A 13,599-nucleotide genomic window follows, 5' to 3' on the forward strand; every position below is an offset into this window, starting at 1 on the left:
GCATACACAATATTTGAACAAACACGAATAGCGAATCCTTTAGATATCTACGCCGCCCTAACGCATTGTACAATATTTTACCTCAGACATGCATGTAGGTAGGCAGCAAACAAGCAAGCAAGCACAACGTATAGTATGTATAGAAACATCGTATTAAGTTTATCAGGCCTTCGATATTAATACGACCCACGCATGTATGACGGATAGGGCCTTCTATCGTGACCGCAATCGTGGCCGTAACTGCGATAAAACCATACATACCGACGGAATACCCGAGTCTCTATCCGGCATCTTCGATTCGTTTCGAGTCCATACCCGCGCTACTCCCAAGCTAGACGCTCCATCGGTTTTTTAAAATTCCCCCCATCGTGGAAGTTCCGCCCTTAACCGTTCACGGAAACTCCGCAAATAGTACAAAAAGAATAACGGAAAAAATAATAAGAAAAAAATTCAATGACCCAATCGCGGGGTCACGAGAAAAAAAAAGGTAGCATGTTAAGATTACCAAGCTAGGTATATGTCTTGCTCGGTTTGTTTCGTTCGAAAAGGTTGTGGATGTCACATGCTGTAACCCGTATCCGCCTGGCTTCGGTCCGATTTGGGGGCCACACAACCACCCCCCGTTCCCTTTCCCCCCTCCCTCAACGTAATCGTCGCAATTGCGGCCATGAAAAAAACTTGAAACTGAAAAATTCGTGCGCGCGCCTGTGTTCAGCTGTGATTCGTCGCCGTCGTCCGTTTATCTTCCTGCCTAATCCTGACCGCTCCCGCCCACGTCCACGTTCGATGCCGGATCTGTAAGCCGCGTCCGGAGCACGGCCGGTGAGGGAGCGTTGGTAACGTACCGTTCCACGCCTCTTGTAGTATATGTTGCGAAACTAGTAGATATTTGTTTAGGTTAGATTTGATAGAGTATGTGATCTAACTGAGACCTGAGCTAGAGCCTGGTGTTGGTGGTATCTTGCGACTAAGTAGGATCTAAACGTTGGTCGCATGAAAAATCCTGTCCTTCCTACTAACTGCCTATCGCCATTGATCGGTCCCGTAAGCGCCTCAATCCTTTCTAATCCGCTTCCCGTAGTCTTCGATAGCTAGCCGGGTCCGACCATCTATTTTGACTCCGGCCCGATTCCTCTGTGATAGGCGTGAGGATGCGGACGGATTCATGTATAGATACACAACATCTTGGCCTCGTTGTCCACCCAAAACCCGATCGACGGCGTGATAATCGAAGGAATGGTATCGTCTCATGATCCCTCGTGACACGCGGTCTGCCTACTTCAAAGGCAGATATGTGTATCGCCATCATCGACAGCTATAACCTTGGCGCACCTCATTGATCGGCAACCACAGGGCCCAAATATCCATCCAGCGTAAGGACGTAACCATATTCTCTCTTCCACCCAGGCGAAATCACCGCCACCCCCCAACCCGATGTTCATTCCAGCGCTCCCTTCTCTCCTGCCTCAAATACAGCACCTTCTTCGCATCCCTATACCGTCTCACCCAGTCCAGCACCTCCCGCTCCGAAGCCAACTCCCCCTCCACCCCACCCCTATCCCCCCCTCCCCCTCCCTCCAAAAAACTCTCCTCAAGCGCCCGACACACAGCCTCCTGCTCCCCCAAACTCTGTCCTAACCGGGCATACAACGCGCCCGGAGCGAACGGCGCCAGCGCGGCGTCCATCTCGGCCTGTTTGGCGCGCCACTGGCGTTCGAGCGCGTGTGTGCTGAGGAGTTGGGCTTGGGCCTGGGCGCGCTGGGCCGCGAGGCGGGCTTCGAGGTCTGTGAGGTGTGTTGCGAGGCCGACGTTTTCGGCGAGCGCGGAGAGGAGGGCGTCGCGGGTTTGGATGAGGGATGGGTGTGCGGAGGTCGGTGCGTGGGTTAGTGCGTCGAGGGTTGGTGGGGAGGAGAGGATGTCTGCTAGGTCTTGTTTCCTGTGGGGGGAAGGATTAGTAAGGGGTATATGATATATATACATGCGTGAAGATGGAGTAGATGTGAAGATGTATATGTATATGATAGTAGATAGAGACGTACGATTTATCCTCGAGAATCTTGGGCAGCCATTGGTCGCCCGGATCCGGTATGCTCTCGTGCTCGCCGCCCGCAATCGGGGCCGGGATCAGACCCGACGCATCTATAGAGGCTGACGACTTGCCCTTTCCCTGTGAATCCCTCGCTAAAGTGTCGTCTGGAATCGGCGGCGGGGGGCGAGGAGAGTTGGAGGCGGAGGGTGTTCCTAGGCGGCTAGCTTCGTGGCTGCTGGGTTTCGGCGGAGGTACCGGAGGTGGGGGAGTTGGTGTGTACATTTCCCCTTCGCTATATCTTGTAGTAAAGTCACACCTAGGATTGTATGTAGGTGTAATGGTATTTTCGGTATTTCAGCAAGACTGCGCTTGCGTTGGCGAATGTGATGTTGACAAAGTGAAATATGTTTAAACTTCCAAGTTGTTGAATCAAGAGGTCCAAGATACCAAGACCGCCGCTCGCTTATCTTATCGCCCGGTCGCATCTACGTAATGGTGGCCGGGTAGGTACCTAATAGTCAGGGGTAGCTAACCTTCCTCATAATGGACATCATCACCAACCCATAAATTACTATAAATTATAGCTTATTAGTATGTAGGCGACATTCAAAGTAATGGATAGAATTACATACATTCACAAGCATCACTTTGAAACGCAGAGGATTATAAAATTACACACTGATTTGTATTCAGGTTCACCGTGCTGCGCACTACGGGCATTGAGCGTACCCCAAGGAACGCCCTTACTTTTGATAGTCATCATTAACATCTGAGAAGCCAACCAACGCCCTTCAGCCATAGCCCCCCTGAAATGCATGGGCAGAATAGAACCATTGATGTTCATGTCATATCACTTCTTAACCGACCACAGCTCCCGTGTCCATCCGTGTTCGCGCAGCATTCTCTTACTGTTGATTCCGCTGGCCCCCTTCTTCTCGCTGCTGCTTATTGCAAGTGCCTTGCTGCAATTTGCAAAACCCTCCACGAGCTCCTTCATTCGGCCAGCCTTCATTATTACTGCCTGCACGTCCGCATCCTTCTTCGCGATCACTGAAGCAAGGTCCATGCATTCCAGCAGGTTATCTCGGGTTAGCATCGTCCCTGCAAAATGCAGCACGCTCACGTAGCCTATGACCGTCTCCGGAATATATGCATCTCGAAGGTACGCGAAGTCTTCGTCTTCTAATCCAACTAGTAAGCAACAATTATTACCCACGCAGTCAAGTCGTCGTGGCTTACCTTCGATACTCTCTGTGAGCCAGTTGTGTAGTATTGGAGGCATGAGAGTCTTGATGGTCTTCACTTCGCGGCCTATATGAGACCAGAAGTCCCTGCCCACTCTCTCCGCTGGACTACATAGGGAGGTTAGCTGCGTGCCATGCTGATGGGCTGCGTGGGTGGTGACTTGCTCTTGGACCAGTAATTGACTTGAAGCAACGGTCTCCATCAAATCCAGAGCTCTGGTCATACATTCCATCTCGAAATAGTTTTGCGCTGCCGCAATTTCCTCCGAACCCATACCGTGTTCTTCGAACAAGCCGGCCGCAGCACTTGCTCGGACCTCCTCAAACCACGAAACATCTTCATCATCTGAATACACAATATCAAACTTCCTCTTGAAAACTTCGGCACAGCGAACTCGCTCAGCCAAGGCACGTGCTGCATGGAGATTGAATTGCACTGGTATAATATTAGTATTGGATAAACATATTCTTGTAGGCAATATGACAACTTACTGAGAAAGCGTTTGTAGATGGCAGTACCGTAATGGAAAAATTCGTGCCAAAGTCCATCAACAAGAAGGAACCATTCTAAGGATTGTATGAGATGTTCGTCTACATCGTTGAGGTTCTCCGGAGGTTCTCCCAGGAAATCTGGCTTCAGAGGACGTCCATACTTGAGCGTAGGTGGATCATTGGAGAACACGGTGAACCTGCCAAACGGTGGCGGGCGCTCTGCCGGTAGGGGATGCTGCTGAAGAAGGGATCGAGGTTGGAATTGCACGAATTCGGCAATATCCATACCAAGCTTTTCCATAAGTCTTAAGAAAACCTCCCGCTCCGGTTGATCAGTTACGTTAGTAACATTCCGGCTGAGCGTGAAGAAAGCCCTGTCTCCTTGTATGTGACTACAGTATAGAGGCATTATGTCCGTCAAGCCCGTTAGCCTTAGAGTACTCACATACGCAGAGAGAACATTTTCCTGTACTTTGTGACGTTCGGAAAGCTCCGCATGCAGACCACCCTCTAATTGCTCCAGATTTGACAAGATCAGATACACGTGGACCAGGACGCGCAGACTGCTGTGATCCGCCGGTTGGACAAATTTGGTCTCGTCTATATCTTGATCATCGGAATTAAAACGTGGTATTAATGCCGATGCGCTCCCCTTGTTTGCTAACTTGGAAAGCGCAAGACCGAGTTCATAGGTGTACTGATCTAAATTATTCGAAAGAATAGCCGCCTGGAGAGTCTTCACGGGCGTTCTTGCCTCTTTAGAAGTCTTATTGTTCGTCTCTAAGGATTTCACAAGACGTTCTCCGACTGAAGCAGCATCACCATGGAATTGAACAGCGTTGAAGGCGGCGGGAAAGCTTTGGGTAATGGCGGCGGTTGCATCTGCCGGAGATCGTTTCATCAAGTAAGCGTCAAATTGTGTTCGTAACAAGGCATTGTAGTGCGCATAGACAAAATCGTCCCAATCTTCACAGATTTTCTCGACACTTTGAATATCGCCCGATAGGATTCCATAGACAGCACGCTCAAAGTCGTCGGTACCGCCCTGTCGTGCTAGGGCGAAACAAGTGCGCCTCCAGAGAAGTATGGAGAGCGGATCACAACCAAAGCGAACATCACTTTCTTCCTTGGACAAGGGCATAGCTGACATGCTGACTGCTCTCCAGACCTCGGTTCTCTCGACGCACCAGTCTCGAATCTCGGCGATGCTTCGTCCTCGTCGCAGCAGTTCGTAGCACCCAACCCAAATGGCTCGTTCGAAATATTCGTCTTGCGGCTGAAGTTTCCGACTCTGCCTTGTTGTCACATCAGGGTCAAGTTGGGTGACTAGGGGGTTCGGTCCGTTACGGAGTTTTTGGACAACGTCAGGAGCATTAGGGTCCAGAGCTCCGGACCAACCGTTGAGGTTCTTTTGCATCTTAATAGCAGATCGCGTGTGAAGCCAACCATATGCGATAATATCACCCCTCTCTGCTCGCTGCTGATAATCCCGTACCAATTCATCGATACCCGTACGCGATTCATCTGCGCTAGTCTGTAAGCATTCCAAAACTGCCTTGCGCTCTTGCGCAGTTGACTCTGATTGCAAGAAATCTTCCCACAGCTCGGAGGATGATTGAAATCTTGTTACATCATGTCGCGTCGGTTTCAGTGAGGTCTTGTTCGAGTATCGTAAGGGCAAGAGGCGACGCAGCAGGTCCCAAGTTTGGGCTTCTAACTCCCATCTCTTAAGTGTTTCTGCTGAACCTGGTGATTCCGGCGAGTTTTCCGCATCGTCTAGTTCCATTGAATCTTGGCTGGAGGCATAGTGTGAGTGACTCTGGCCAGCGCTGGCTCCCTTTCCTTGCGATTTACGTATGGCATGAACTTTCTTAGTTGCGTAATGATAGTAGGAATCGACCAGCTTAAAGATCTCCGCTCGTTGCTCGGCTGGTGATTTTCGCACTAATGAGAGTGAATCAAGGTCTCTAGCGAACGCCTCGGCATCTGTTGCGAACTCGTTCTCGGCTTGGGTATAGAAAGGCGATGCTGTTGGAACGGGATGGTCAGTCTCCATTGGCTCCTCAAATTCAATTGATGGTATTGGTGATGTTGTACTTTGCTCATCCACGTCGAGAGGTGGCGACGGTGCACCAAACTGCAGGCCGTACATATTCTGAGGTCCTTGAGACATCGTGTAGGGAGGATATAGGTAGGAGGTAATCTAGAATACGATTAGTATTTTTGGTTGGGGAGCTGGTTGCTAGCCAGCATCCTCCAAAGTCGCCAGGTATCGCAGTCAAATAGGTAGTCACAGATTATCATCTATCGAGGGAGGTGATGATTTGCGACGGGCTTGATGTGTTGTGGTATTGTAGTACTATTGGTGTGTTGTTAAGAAAAAGAATGGAGCTTAGGAAGCTCTGAACATAGAAAAGAATCTTGACGCGGTTAAGGCGTGTCTGTAGCGCTTGCTGAATCGAATTAGGTTGGCAGGTGAGCAAGTACGTACCTAACTTAGGTGACTGATTGCCCAATGTTGGATCCCGGACCTAACCTTAAAATTAGGCCAATCAAAAAGAGCACCAGCCTCATTACACCAGCCTCAGTAGGCACAGTGGGGAAGTACAAAGGCAAGAATTTCTGTCTAAAATTTTTTCTATTTTTTTCTTCTTTTCTCTTCATAATGTCATCGGCATTCATATTAGAGTCTCGGGATAAGCCAACTATTGCTTTCAATGCTTATCCAGGTCCTTCAAGGACCTCTTGCGCGCTCAATGATCGCCTAGAACGATTTCTACTCTTCATAAATGTTGCCTCGCTTCCTGTCTAGGTTGACGCATATAAGGAGATGTCGAACATGCTACCTAAGTACCTTCAGATATATACACTGCTCAAGAATAAACTGTGATGGGTGACAGATAAAATATTTCCGCCGTTAAATGTTCGCGATGCGCCCTCGCCCGTAAAGCCATAGCCGTTCACCTGTTCTGCTCTTCCTGCCTTTGCCTCAATTTCAACCGAAGGAGGCTGGCTTTGGGACAACTAACGCTCGTTGCGTTGTCTCCATGCTTTCGATAGAATGCATCGCAACATTCGTACAGAGCGTCAATAAAACGTGAGCATTTTGCTTCGTTGTAATTATTCTTTGCTAGACAATCTGTTCATGTTAGACGAAGCAAAGAACGGGTACCAGATCTGTCTACCTTGAATAGCACACTTTTAAGAGGTTTATATTAGTCCCGTCAGTCCCATGTGCATAAAGATTCGCCTTTTGGAATGTTATAACTCACAGCACGAGGGTGGCATGGAGGTTTCGACTCGAGATCTTCTTTCAAACCCTACACTCTTATTAATTTAGGACATCTTTTATTTAGTACGCTATTCATGATGTTCAATGAAACGTACCATTTTCTAGTTTTATAGAGCGTTCAATCGTCTCTTTATGTAAACCTTAAAATTGATAAGTAATTTTTACATAGAAAGGCAATTTGATATCTACAGGCCAAAAGTTCAATGGTAGTCACTTCAGTGGATTAATAGCGGCACGTTTTAATTTTCGGAAGGCCAAGAGATCCCCTTCCATCGATCTAATAAATATGACGTCGATGAAATGTCAACTAACTTCATAGAGTCCTGCAATGTATAATTTAGTTAGTTACATATATATTCTATTAATAAGTAGGTAGAGTATAGTATGGAACATTGAATCTGGTTAGGACTTTCCGGTCTTTAGCTTTTAGAACACTTCTAGGCTGCTAAGCTTTATAAGCCTCTTCTACGTTACTAGCTAATCATAGAGAGTACCCAGGAATATACGAAAGGATACGGCGCCTAGCCATTCTATCTTTCAGCAACTAGAAGTCAGCTGTGTGATGGTATGCAACTAGCATAGTATACATGCATATATGTATGAGAGTCTAGGCTAAAATACCAGGTACCTGTTTATCAATATGACCTGGTACTAACCGGAGATAAGAGGTATAAGACGTTCATAGCGGACAATATGGCCATTCTAGCTCGGAAACCCCAAATCTACATATCACCTCTTACACATGGAATAGACTCTCTAAAACCATAGATTGATAGAAAAGAATGGATTTTGTAAAGCACCTACAACGTGGAAAGGTTTTGGATTATTAGGTAATTCTTTAGCTGTCTTTGCTTAGGGTTGAGTTGCACCGTGGCTCTTACCAGAGAAACATGGATGTACACGGATAAGGCAAGTAAAGTATGACCCGCAGGAACCTTAGAAGTATTTGCTGGTGTAAAAGTACCTGCCCCGCATCTAGCGTGGTTGCGGTCGCTGTTTCCCACTTTGAAGGGCGCCTCACGTAGGCCGTAGCCTTCGCGGTTGATTAATTCTAAACTTCACCACCGCAATCGCTTCACTTTTTTAATTCTCTTCTTCTAAACTACATTTTGCCATCATTTTCTTCCCACACCCCCGAATTACTCCCAGATACCCGAGCTGAATATATTCAGTTCTTCATACCTCAATATCCTCAAAGGCTTCTCTAGTTCTTAAGCGATTTCCACACCTTGTCTACTTTGAGTTGTGAGTCTTTCCATTCCACCGCTGTGCAATTCACGCCATTAGAGTTACCAACTTCCACCTCTTCCAACACGCCTACAAACCCACAACTAACAATCGACGCCCCCTTCGGCGATCCCAACATATAGGCAGCAAATAAAGCTCTTCATCAAGGCTATACCACCGCATAGAAACCCTATAACATTCCCAACGCCTGCACGGAATAACCCCCATACCCAAGATGTCCGGAGAAAACGATAGCGGAAGCCCTGCGGCTGAGCGCTCTGACGCCCCTGCCGGCGGCAGCGAACACCTGAACATCAAGGTGACCGACAACAACAACGAGGTCTTCTTCAAGATCAAGAGATCTACCAAGCTCGAGAAGTTGATGACAGCCTTCTGTGAGCGCCAAGGCAAGAGTGTCGAAGCTGTCCGTTTCTTATTCGAGGGACAGCGAGTGCAGAAGAGTGATACACCCGACTCCGTAAGTTTATTATTCAACTTCAATATATACTCTATGTCGCACCATTGAAGCATTCCAGCACTTCCATTAGACCTTAACAGTTGCTAATCATGATAATTATCATCTCATAGCTGGAGATGGCAGACGGTGATACCCTAGAAGTTCACCAGGAGCAGGTTGGTGGCGCGTGCCGCCGTTAACACTATCAACCTCATCAGAGTTAGCAGAATCAGTGTCAACAAAATGACATTGAATCATACATGGATTAAGGACTTCGGGGAATGGAGTAGGGGTTCGTGATATACCTCGAGCGGATGACGGTAGAAAGCAACAAGGGTCCCTGATGATTGATCTCTCTCTTATCGTCTCGGAACCTAAAAATGGTCATTCATAGACCCTCGTCGCCACTCTCCCTACCCCTCTAGGTAAGGGTTAAGGAGCATCTGTCATCTAGATTCCTGCTTTTGCAAATCTTTCAGAAGTAATTTCTTCCCATCAATTGAGAATCAGCGGCTAAATCTCGAACGAGAAGCTGCCTTCGTCATTGCCGCCATATGGCTATTATTCTACACATCATTGTTTCTCGTGCTACCCACCAAATCATTCATGAATCGTTCCTGAAGTTGTCCTCCGTTACCACCTGTTCGTCAGACCTCGCAGACAAATTTCCAGCCTCCTAAGGTGAGACAGGCCAAGTCACTGCAATTCCACGTCTACTACGCGTCGTATCATCTAAGATGCTTTTTGCCTCATTACATGTAAACCACATCTCTACAGTTGATATAGGTGATACCAACACAAAATATCTAGTGTGTACGCGGGGGCAACAAATATGCAATCACTACTATGGATGTACTCGATAGATCTAACGTATCTCGGAAATAGGCGATAGAGGCAAAAATAGGAGATGCGGAGACCGATGGATGCCTAAAATACAGCACAGCTGAAAACCTCAAGAATAACCTAGAACATATCACACCACATCAAAGCAAAACATAGCACAGTACACAAAATACACATCTAGGCAGTAGATAGTAAATCGAATCATCAAACCATGCAAATCTCTGTATTCCGAACTGAACTGTTTGCTGTCTGCCATGCTTGCCTTGCCTGCCTGTTTTCACTTTGCTCTGCTTTGCGTGTCTGCCAAACTCCGAACAAGAAATCAAATAAAAACACACACACACAACGCCACCAACGACTCAAAAAGCAAAAAAGCAAAAAACCCGATTCATTCTCGCCCCGAAGCATTACTTGTCCTGACAACCTAAACCATGGACCGCAAAAGCAAAAGCGAAAAAGCAGCAAACACCGATATGTTCTGAAAAACCCCCGCGGGTCTTGCACTCTCGATTTAGCTCGTCAAACCCGTCCATCATAAAACTCGTAAAAATTCATCATCACATCTTGAGTTCGGCGGAGCGGCAGGCGGTGCACAGCACCACCAAGTCGCCGCGGTCTCTCATGGGGAAGATCTGGCCGTCGTCGAAGCCGCCCCCGCACGTCGCGCAGCGGAAGCATTCCTCGTGCCACTCGCCGCCGAGTGCCCGGACGTACTGGCCGATGACCGCCGTGCGACAGCCCTTACACTTAGGCGCCCGGCGTTCCGTCCGCTTCGTCTGGCAGTTGATGCACCACGCGTACCCGTCCTTCTCGATGTGCGTCGCGCCCCGTTCGAACGGGTCGCCGCACTCCGCGCAGAAGAAGTGCCCGTAGTGCCAGTGCGCGCCTAACGCTACCACATGCTCCCCAAGGATCGGGGTTTTGCAGTGTTTACATCGCGGCGCGAAAAGTTCGTGCCAGTCGAGATGGCAGTAGAACCGTAATCGGTCGTCTCCGTCCTCCGCCATCGTCTGTCCTGGCTCCTCGTCTAGGATCTCGCCCGCTGCTCTGCGACGGATACGATCAAGCCGCTCACCCCGGAAGTTATCCGGCTCTGGGCTAATCTCGAGCGCCTCAAGCGCCGTCCCACACGCGTAGCAACGGAAGCACTGCGGGTGAAACCTCTCTGAGCTTCCCGCTAGAGCAACGAAGCGACCTTCGATAGGAGTCCCACATTCATGACAGACTGCCGACGCACGTCGACCAACTGCTCCTGGTGCAGGGGACCAATGGCTTCGAGGGCGTCCTCGCACGTTATTAAGTGCCTTGGGGTTTGGTAACGGTCTAGCCGAAGGTTTTCGGTTCTCGTCGGGAGCAACTATAGTTGGGATGCCAGGTGCATTGCTGCCGCTGTTACTGTCGTCATCGGGTAACATGATTGTCGGTACAGCTGGGCCATCGCCCGAAACGGAAATGACCGGCACCGTAGGACCGTCGTCCGCCCCATCTACCTGAATACTTGGGACGGACGGCGCGCGGGCAGAAGGCCGTGAAGCTGGGGACGGCTTCGAGGCCTCAGCAGCCTCCGTAACTGCGATAGCAGGGACAGACGGCTGCGGACTTTGTGTACCCGCACGCTCTTTTCCGACGACCCCGAAAGGTCCGACTCGGCGTTGGTTGCTGGCGCTGGGCTTGGACTCTTCTAACTTTGAATCAGTCGCCTCTTTCTCCGGGGGCTTCCAGTTTTTGTCAAAGCTTACGATTGGACGTCCGGGGCTGTCACTGACGGCCGACGGAGTGGGGAGTTTCGCACTGCGGTCCTTGAGCCGCATTGTAGTTGCTTGCTTAATATCATCACCACGGATCTCCACGCCATTCTTCGTGGGAATGCTCTCCTGAGAAGACCGTGGGGAGTTGGAATGGCTGTGGCTGTTTGTCGTGTAGCCAGGGTTGCGAGATTGCGATGGCGGGTTCTTATGAATCTCAAATCTTGATAGGGGTTTGGCGGGTACCGATGATTCGGGAGAGGCATAATCCGAAGTTGTAGTAGGAGCGAATTGAACTCTGTTGGGAATACCCCTTGACTTGAGTCCAAGAGGTTGTGTGGTCGCTGGTAGACGGGGTTGCCTTGGGTTGCGTTCGGGTGTAGTGCTCTCCGGCTCTTCCCAGATTTGATCTCCTGAGAATGGCTTCTCGACCTCTCCACTGATGTTGCGCTTCAAACTACTGAGGCGGCGGCCGCCAGAGCTTGACCGCGCCGCACCACTTAGTGAACCGTACGACTTTGACTTCTGCGATCCTATGGAATGCGTCCTCTGTTGATCCAGACTATTCCGAGCACTCTCTGGCGAGGGCGCTCTGTCGCTACTAGATGAGCTTCCAGAAAAGGATCGAATAGAGTCTCTTGCAAGACCTGTGGCGCCGATTTCGCTGCCATATCGTCCGCTACTAGCGGTACGAGCATGGGCATAGCTATCCTTTCGCAGGTGTGGCTTGTAGCGGTACGGAGCACCAGGCTCCGGTGGCTTTACTCCATGTTGATGCTGCCAAACTAATTCGGCTGCCTCGTCTAGAGCGGCGTTGTAGAGTCGAGATTCGTCATCGTCTTGTTCGCCGGCGGGTTGTTTTCCCTTGTCCTGCTCATGGAGTTTCAAAGTTTCCATAGCATCCATAACTTCCATCGCATCGCGAATCGAGACGGCCTCTTCCTTCTCCATCCACCGCTGTCCACGCTCCATGTAGGTGGCAGTGGGAACAACTTCGTTAGGCCTGAGTGGAGGAGGGGCAGTGGCAGGATTCTCCGGGTAGTAATCTTTCCCAGTAGTAGAGGTCAGGGTAGAATACCTAGATGCTCGAGAAACTATACTGGGGGCGAAACTTGGGCGACTACCTCGAGGCTTCGGGCTATCGGAGTGTGTTCTTATATGGCTACTAGAGGCGTCGGATAGGAGAGATGTACTTCCAAGGGATGGGCGGCCCGTAGAAACTCGTTCCGTAGCAAGGCGAGCTGTGGAATCATGGCGCGGTATGGACGATTGTGGTAGTGGACGTGCTCCTCCTGGTCGAGTGACGCGATTATCTCGGAGATTTGCTAGGTAAGCAGCTATCGAAAATGTTAGTGCCGGTGCATTGACCCTATAAACACATAAACATGGATCATATAGTAATGGATTGTACTCACCAAACTGGTCATTGTTCATGTAGGTAGGTGACGGCGGCGTCACTCGTCTCGTCGAAGACGTTTCTTTTGACTTGCCTCGCGGCATAGTTGCAGGTTGCAGGTTGCGCGCTGCGAAATCGGAATATGTAAATATACAGACGGATTTAGGTGGAGTCCAGCTAATTTGAGTTGAGGTTGATTTGCGATCAGGTCGTCAACTTGCAAAATTACTGACTGTTGACAGAGATTGTTAATTGGATCAGCGAGCAGTTTGTAGGATCAAATAAGTAATATTTGGTTTCGGATGTGATGTGATGATGATTAATTGCTGTTTACTTACAAACTTTCTACGTAGTAGAAGGTTGCTAGGGAAAGAGAGGGTATTTATTATGGACTGTTATGGATTGTTATGGATTATGAAGTATGTTTTACAGATAAACTTCATAACGCATGATGATGTGTCCACCCAAGTTCCTTTATTCGGTCGGGTACCTAGTAAATACCTAGATGACCTGGGCAGGTCCAAAGGTCCAATTGAGGAATGGAGAATTTTTGTGTGGTTCTTTCCGGGGTCAAATGCTACCAATGTTTTCGCTCGCAGTTGCTAATGCGTTGCTAGGGCAGCCGGTTGGGTCGACAGGGCAGGAACAACAAATAGGGTAGGACAACTGGCAGGCCCGGGTTTTCAATTCCCCACCCCGCCAGTTGGCTTTGGGTAAAGCTAGAATCTTCCTGCAGTGGAGGGATCCACTAAGACTTAGGTCAACTTCAATCAAGACCCCGTCAAGACTCCACTACGGCAGATACACTACGCATAGTACATATACGAGAACCAATCCGATACCGTTCATATCTTTCATATCGAAGCTTCTCTCA

General features: G+C 49.1%; 5 protein-coding genes across 5 annotated transcripts; 1 reads left to right on the plus strand and 4 right to left on the minus strand.

The window, feature by feature from the left end:
• Nucleotides 1-1,413: 1,413 nt before the first annotated feature.
• On the minus strand, nucleotides 1,414-2,311 carry GGS22DRAFT_185062 (uncharacterized protein; the record flags this gene model as incomplete). The annotated part of the gene is made up of 2 exons (XM_047964266.1): nucleotides 1,414-1,936; nucleotides 2,040-2,311. The coding sequence occupies 2 exons, from the start codon at nucleotides 2,309-2,311 to the stop codon at nucleotides 1,414-1,416; spliced, it is 795 nt and encodes a 264-aa protein (XP_047823316.1).
• Nucleotides 2,312-2,634: 323 nt separating this feature from the next.
• Nucleotides 2,635-6,188, minus strand: GGS22DRAFT_154007 (nuclear pore protein 84/107). The gene is made up of 4 exons (XM_047959956.1): nucleotides 3,766-6,188; nucleotides 3,439-3,709; nucleotides 3,269-3,381; nucleotides 2,635-3,211 (listed from the first exon to the last, which is right to left on the minus strand). Exons 1-4 carry the CDS (start codon nucleotides 5,936-5,938, stop codon nucleotides 2,880-2,882), a joined length of 2,889 nt encoding a protein of 962 aa, XP_047823317.1. The 5' UTR covers nucleotides 5,939-6,188; the 3' UTR covers nucleotides 2,635-2,879.
• Nucleotides 6,189-6,432: 244 nt separating this feature from the next.
• On the minus strand, nucleotides 6,433-7,175 carry GGS22DRAFT_154008 (DUF1903-domain-containing protein). Its single transcript, XM_047959957.1, has 4 exons — nucleotides 7,153-7,175; nucleotides 7,038-7,085; nucleotides 6,951-6,963; nucleotides 6,433-6,904 (listed from the first exon to the last, which is right to left on the minus strand). The coding sequence occupies exons 1-4, from the start codon at nucleotides 7,153-7,155 to the stop codon at nucleotides 6,726-6,728; spliced, it is 243 nt and encodes an 80-aa protein (XP_047823318.1). The 5' UTR covers nucleotides 7,156-7,175; the 3' UTR covers nucleotides 6,433-6,725.
• Nucleotides 7,176-8,112: 937 nt separating this feature from the next.
• GGS22DRAFT_154010 (ubiquitin-like protein) lies at nucleotides 8,113-9,310 on the plus strand. Its single transcript, XM_047959958.1, has 2 exons — nucleotides 8,113-8,762; nucleotides 8,873-9,310. The coding sequence occupies exons 1-2, from the start codon at nucleotides 8,520-8,522 to the stop codon at nucleotides 8,939-8,941; spliced, it is 312 nt and encodes a 103-aa protein (XP_047823319.1). The 5' UTR covers nucleotides 8,113-8,519; the 3' UTR covers nucleotides 8,942-9,310.
• A 251-nt stretch (nucleotides 9,311-9,561) lies between these two features.
• Nucleotides 9,562-13,314, minus strand: GGS22DRAFT_154013 (uncharacterized protein). Its single transcript, XM_047959959.1, has 2 exons — nucleotides 12,745-13,314; nucleotides 9,562-12,666 (listed from the first exon to the last, which is right to left on the minus strand). Exons 1-2 carry the CDS (start codon nucleotides 12,827-12,829, stop codon nucleotides 10,142-10,144), a joined length of 2,610 nt encoding a protein of 869 aa, XP_047823320.1. The 5' UTR covers nucleotides 12,830-13,314; the 3' UTR covers nucleotides 9,562-10,141.
• Between the last annotated feature and the right edge of the window lie 285 nt (nucleotides 13,315-13,599).

The sequence above is a fragment of the Annulohypoxylon maeteangense genome (assembly GCF_022496945.1).
Source record: "Annulohypoxylon maeteangense strain CBS 123835 unplaced genomic scaffold GGS22scaffold_2, whole genome shotgun sequence".
In the NCBI taxonomy this organism is placed as follows: domain Eukaryota; kingdom Fungi; phylum Ascomycota; class Sordariomycetes; order Xylariales; family Hypoxylaceae; genus Annulohypoxylon; species Annulohypoxylon maeteangense.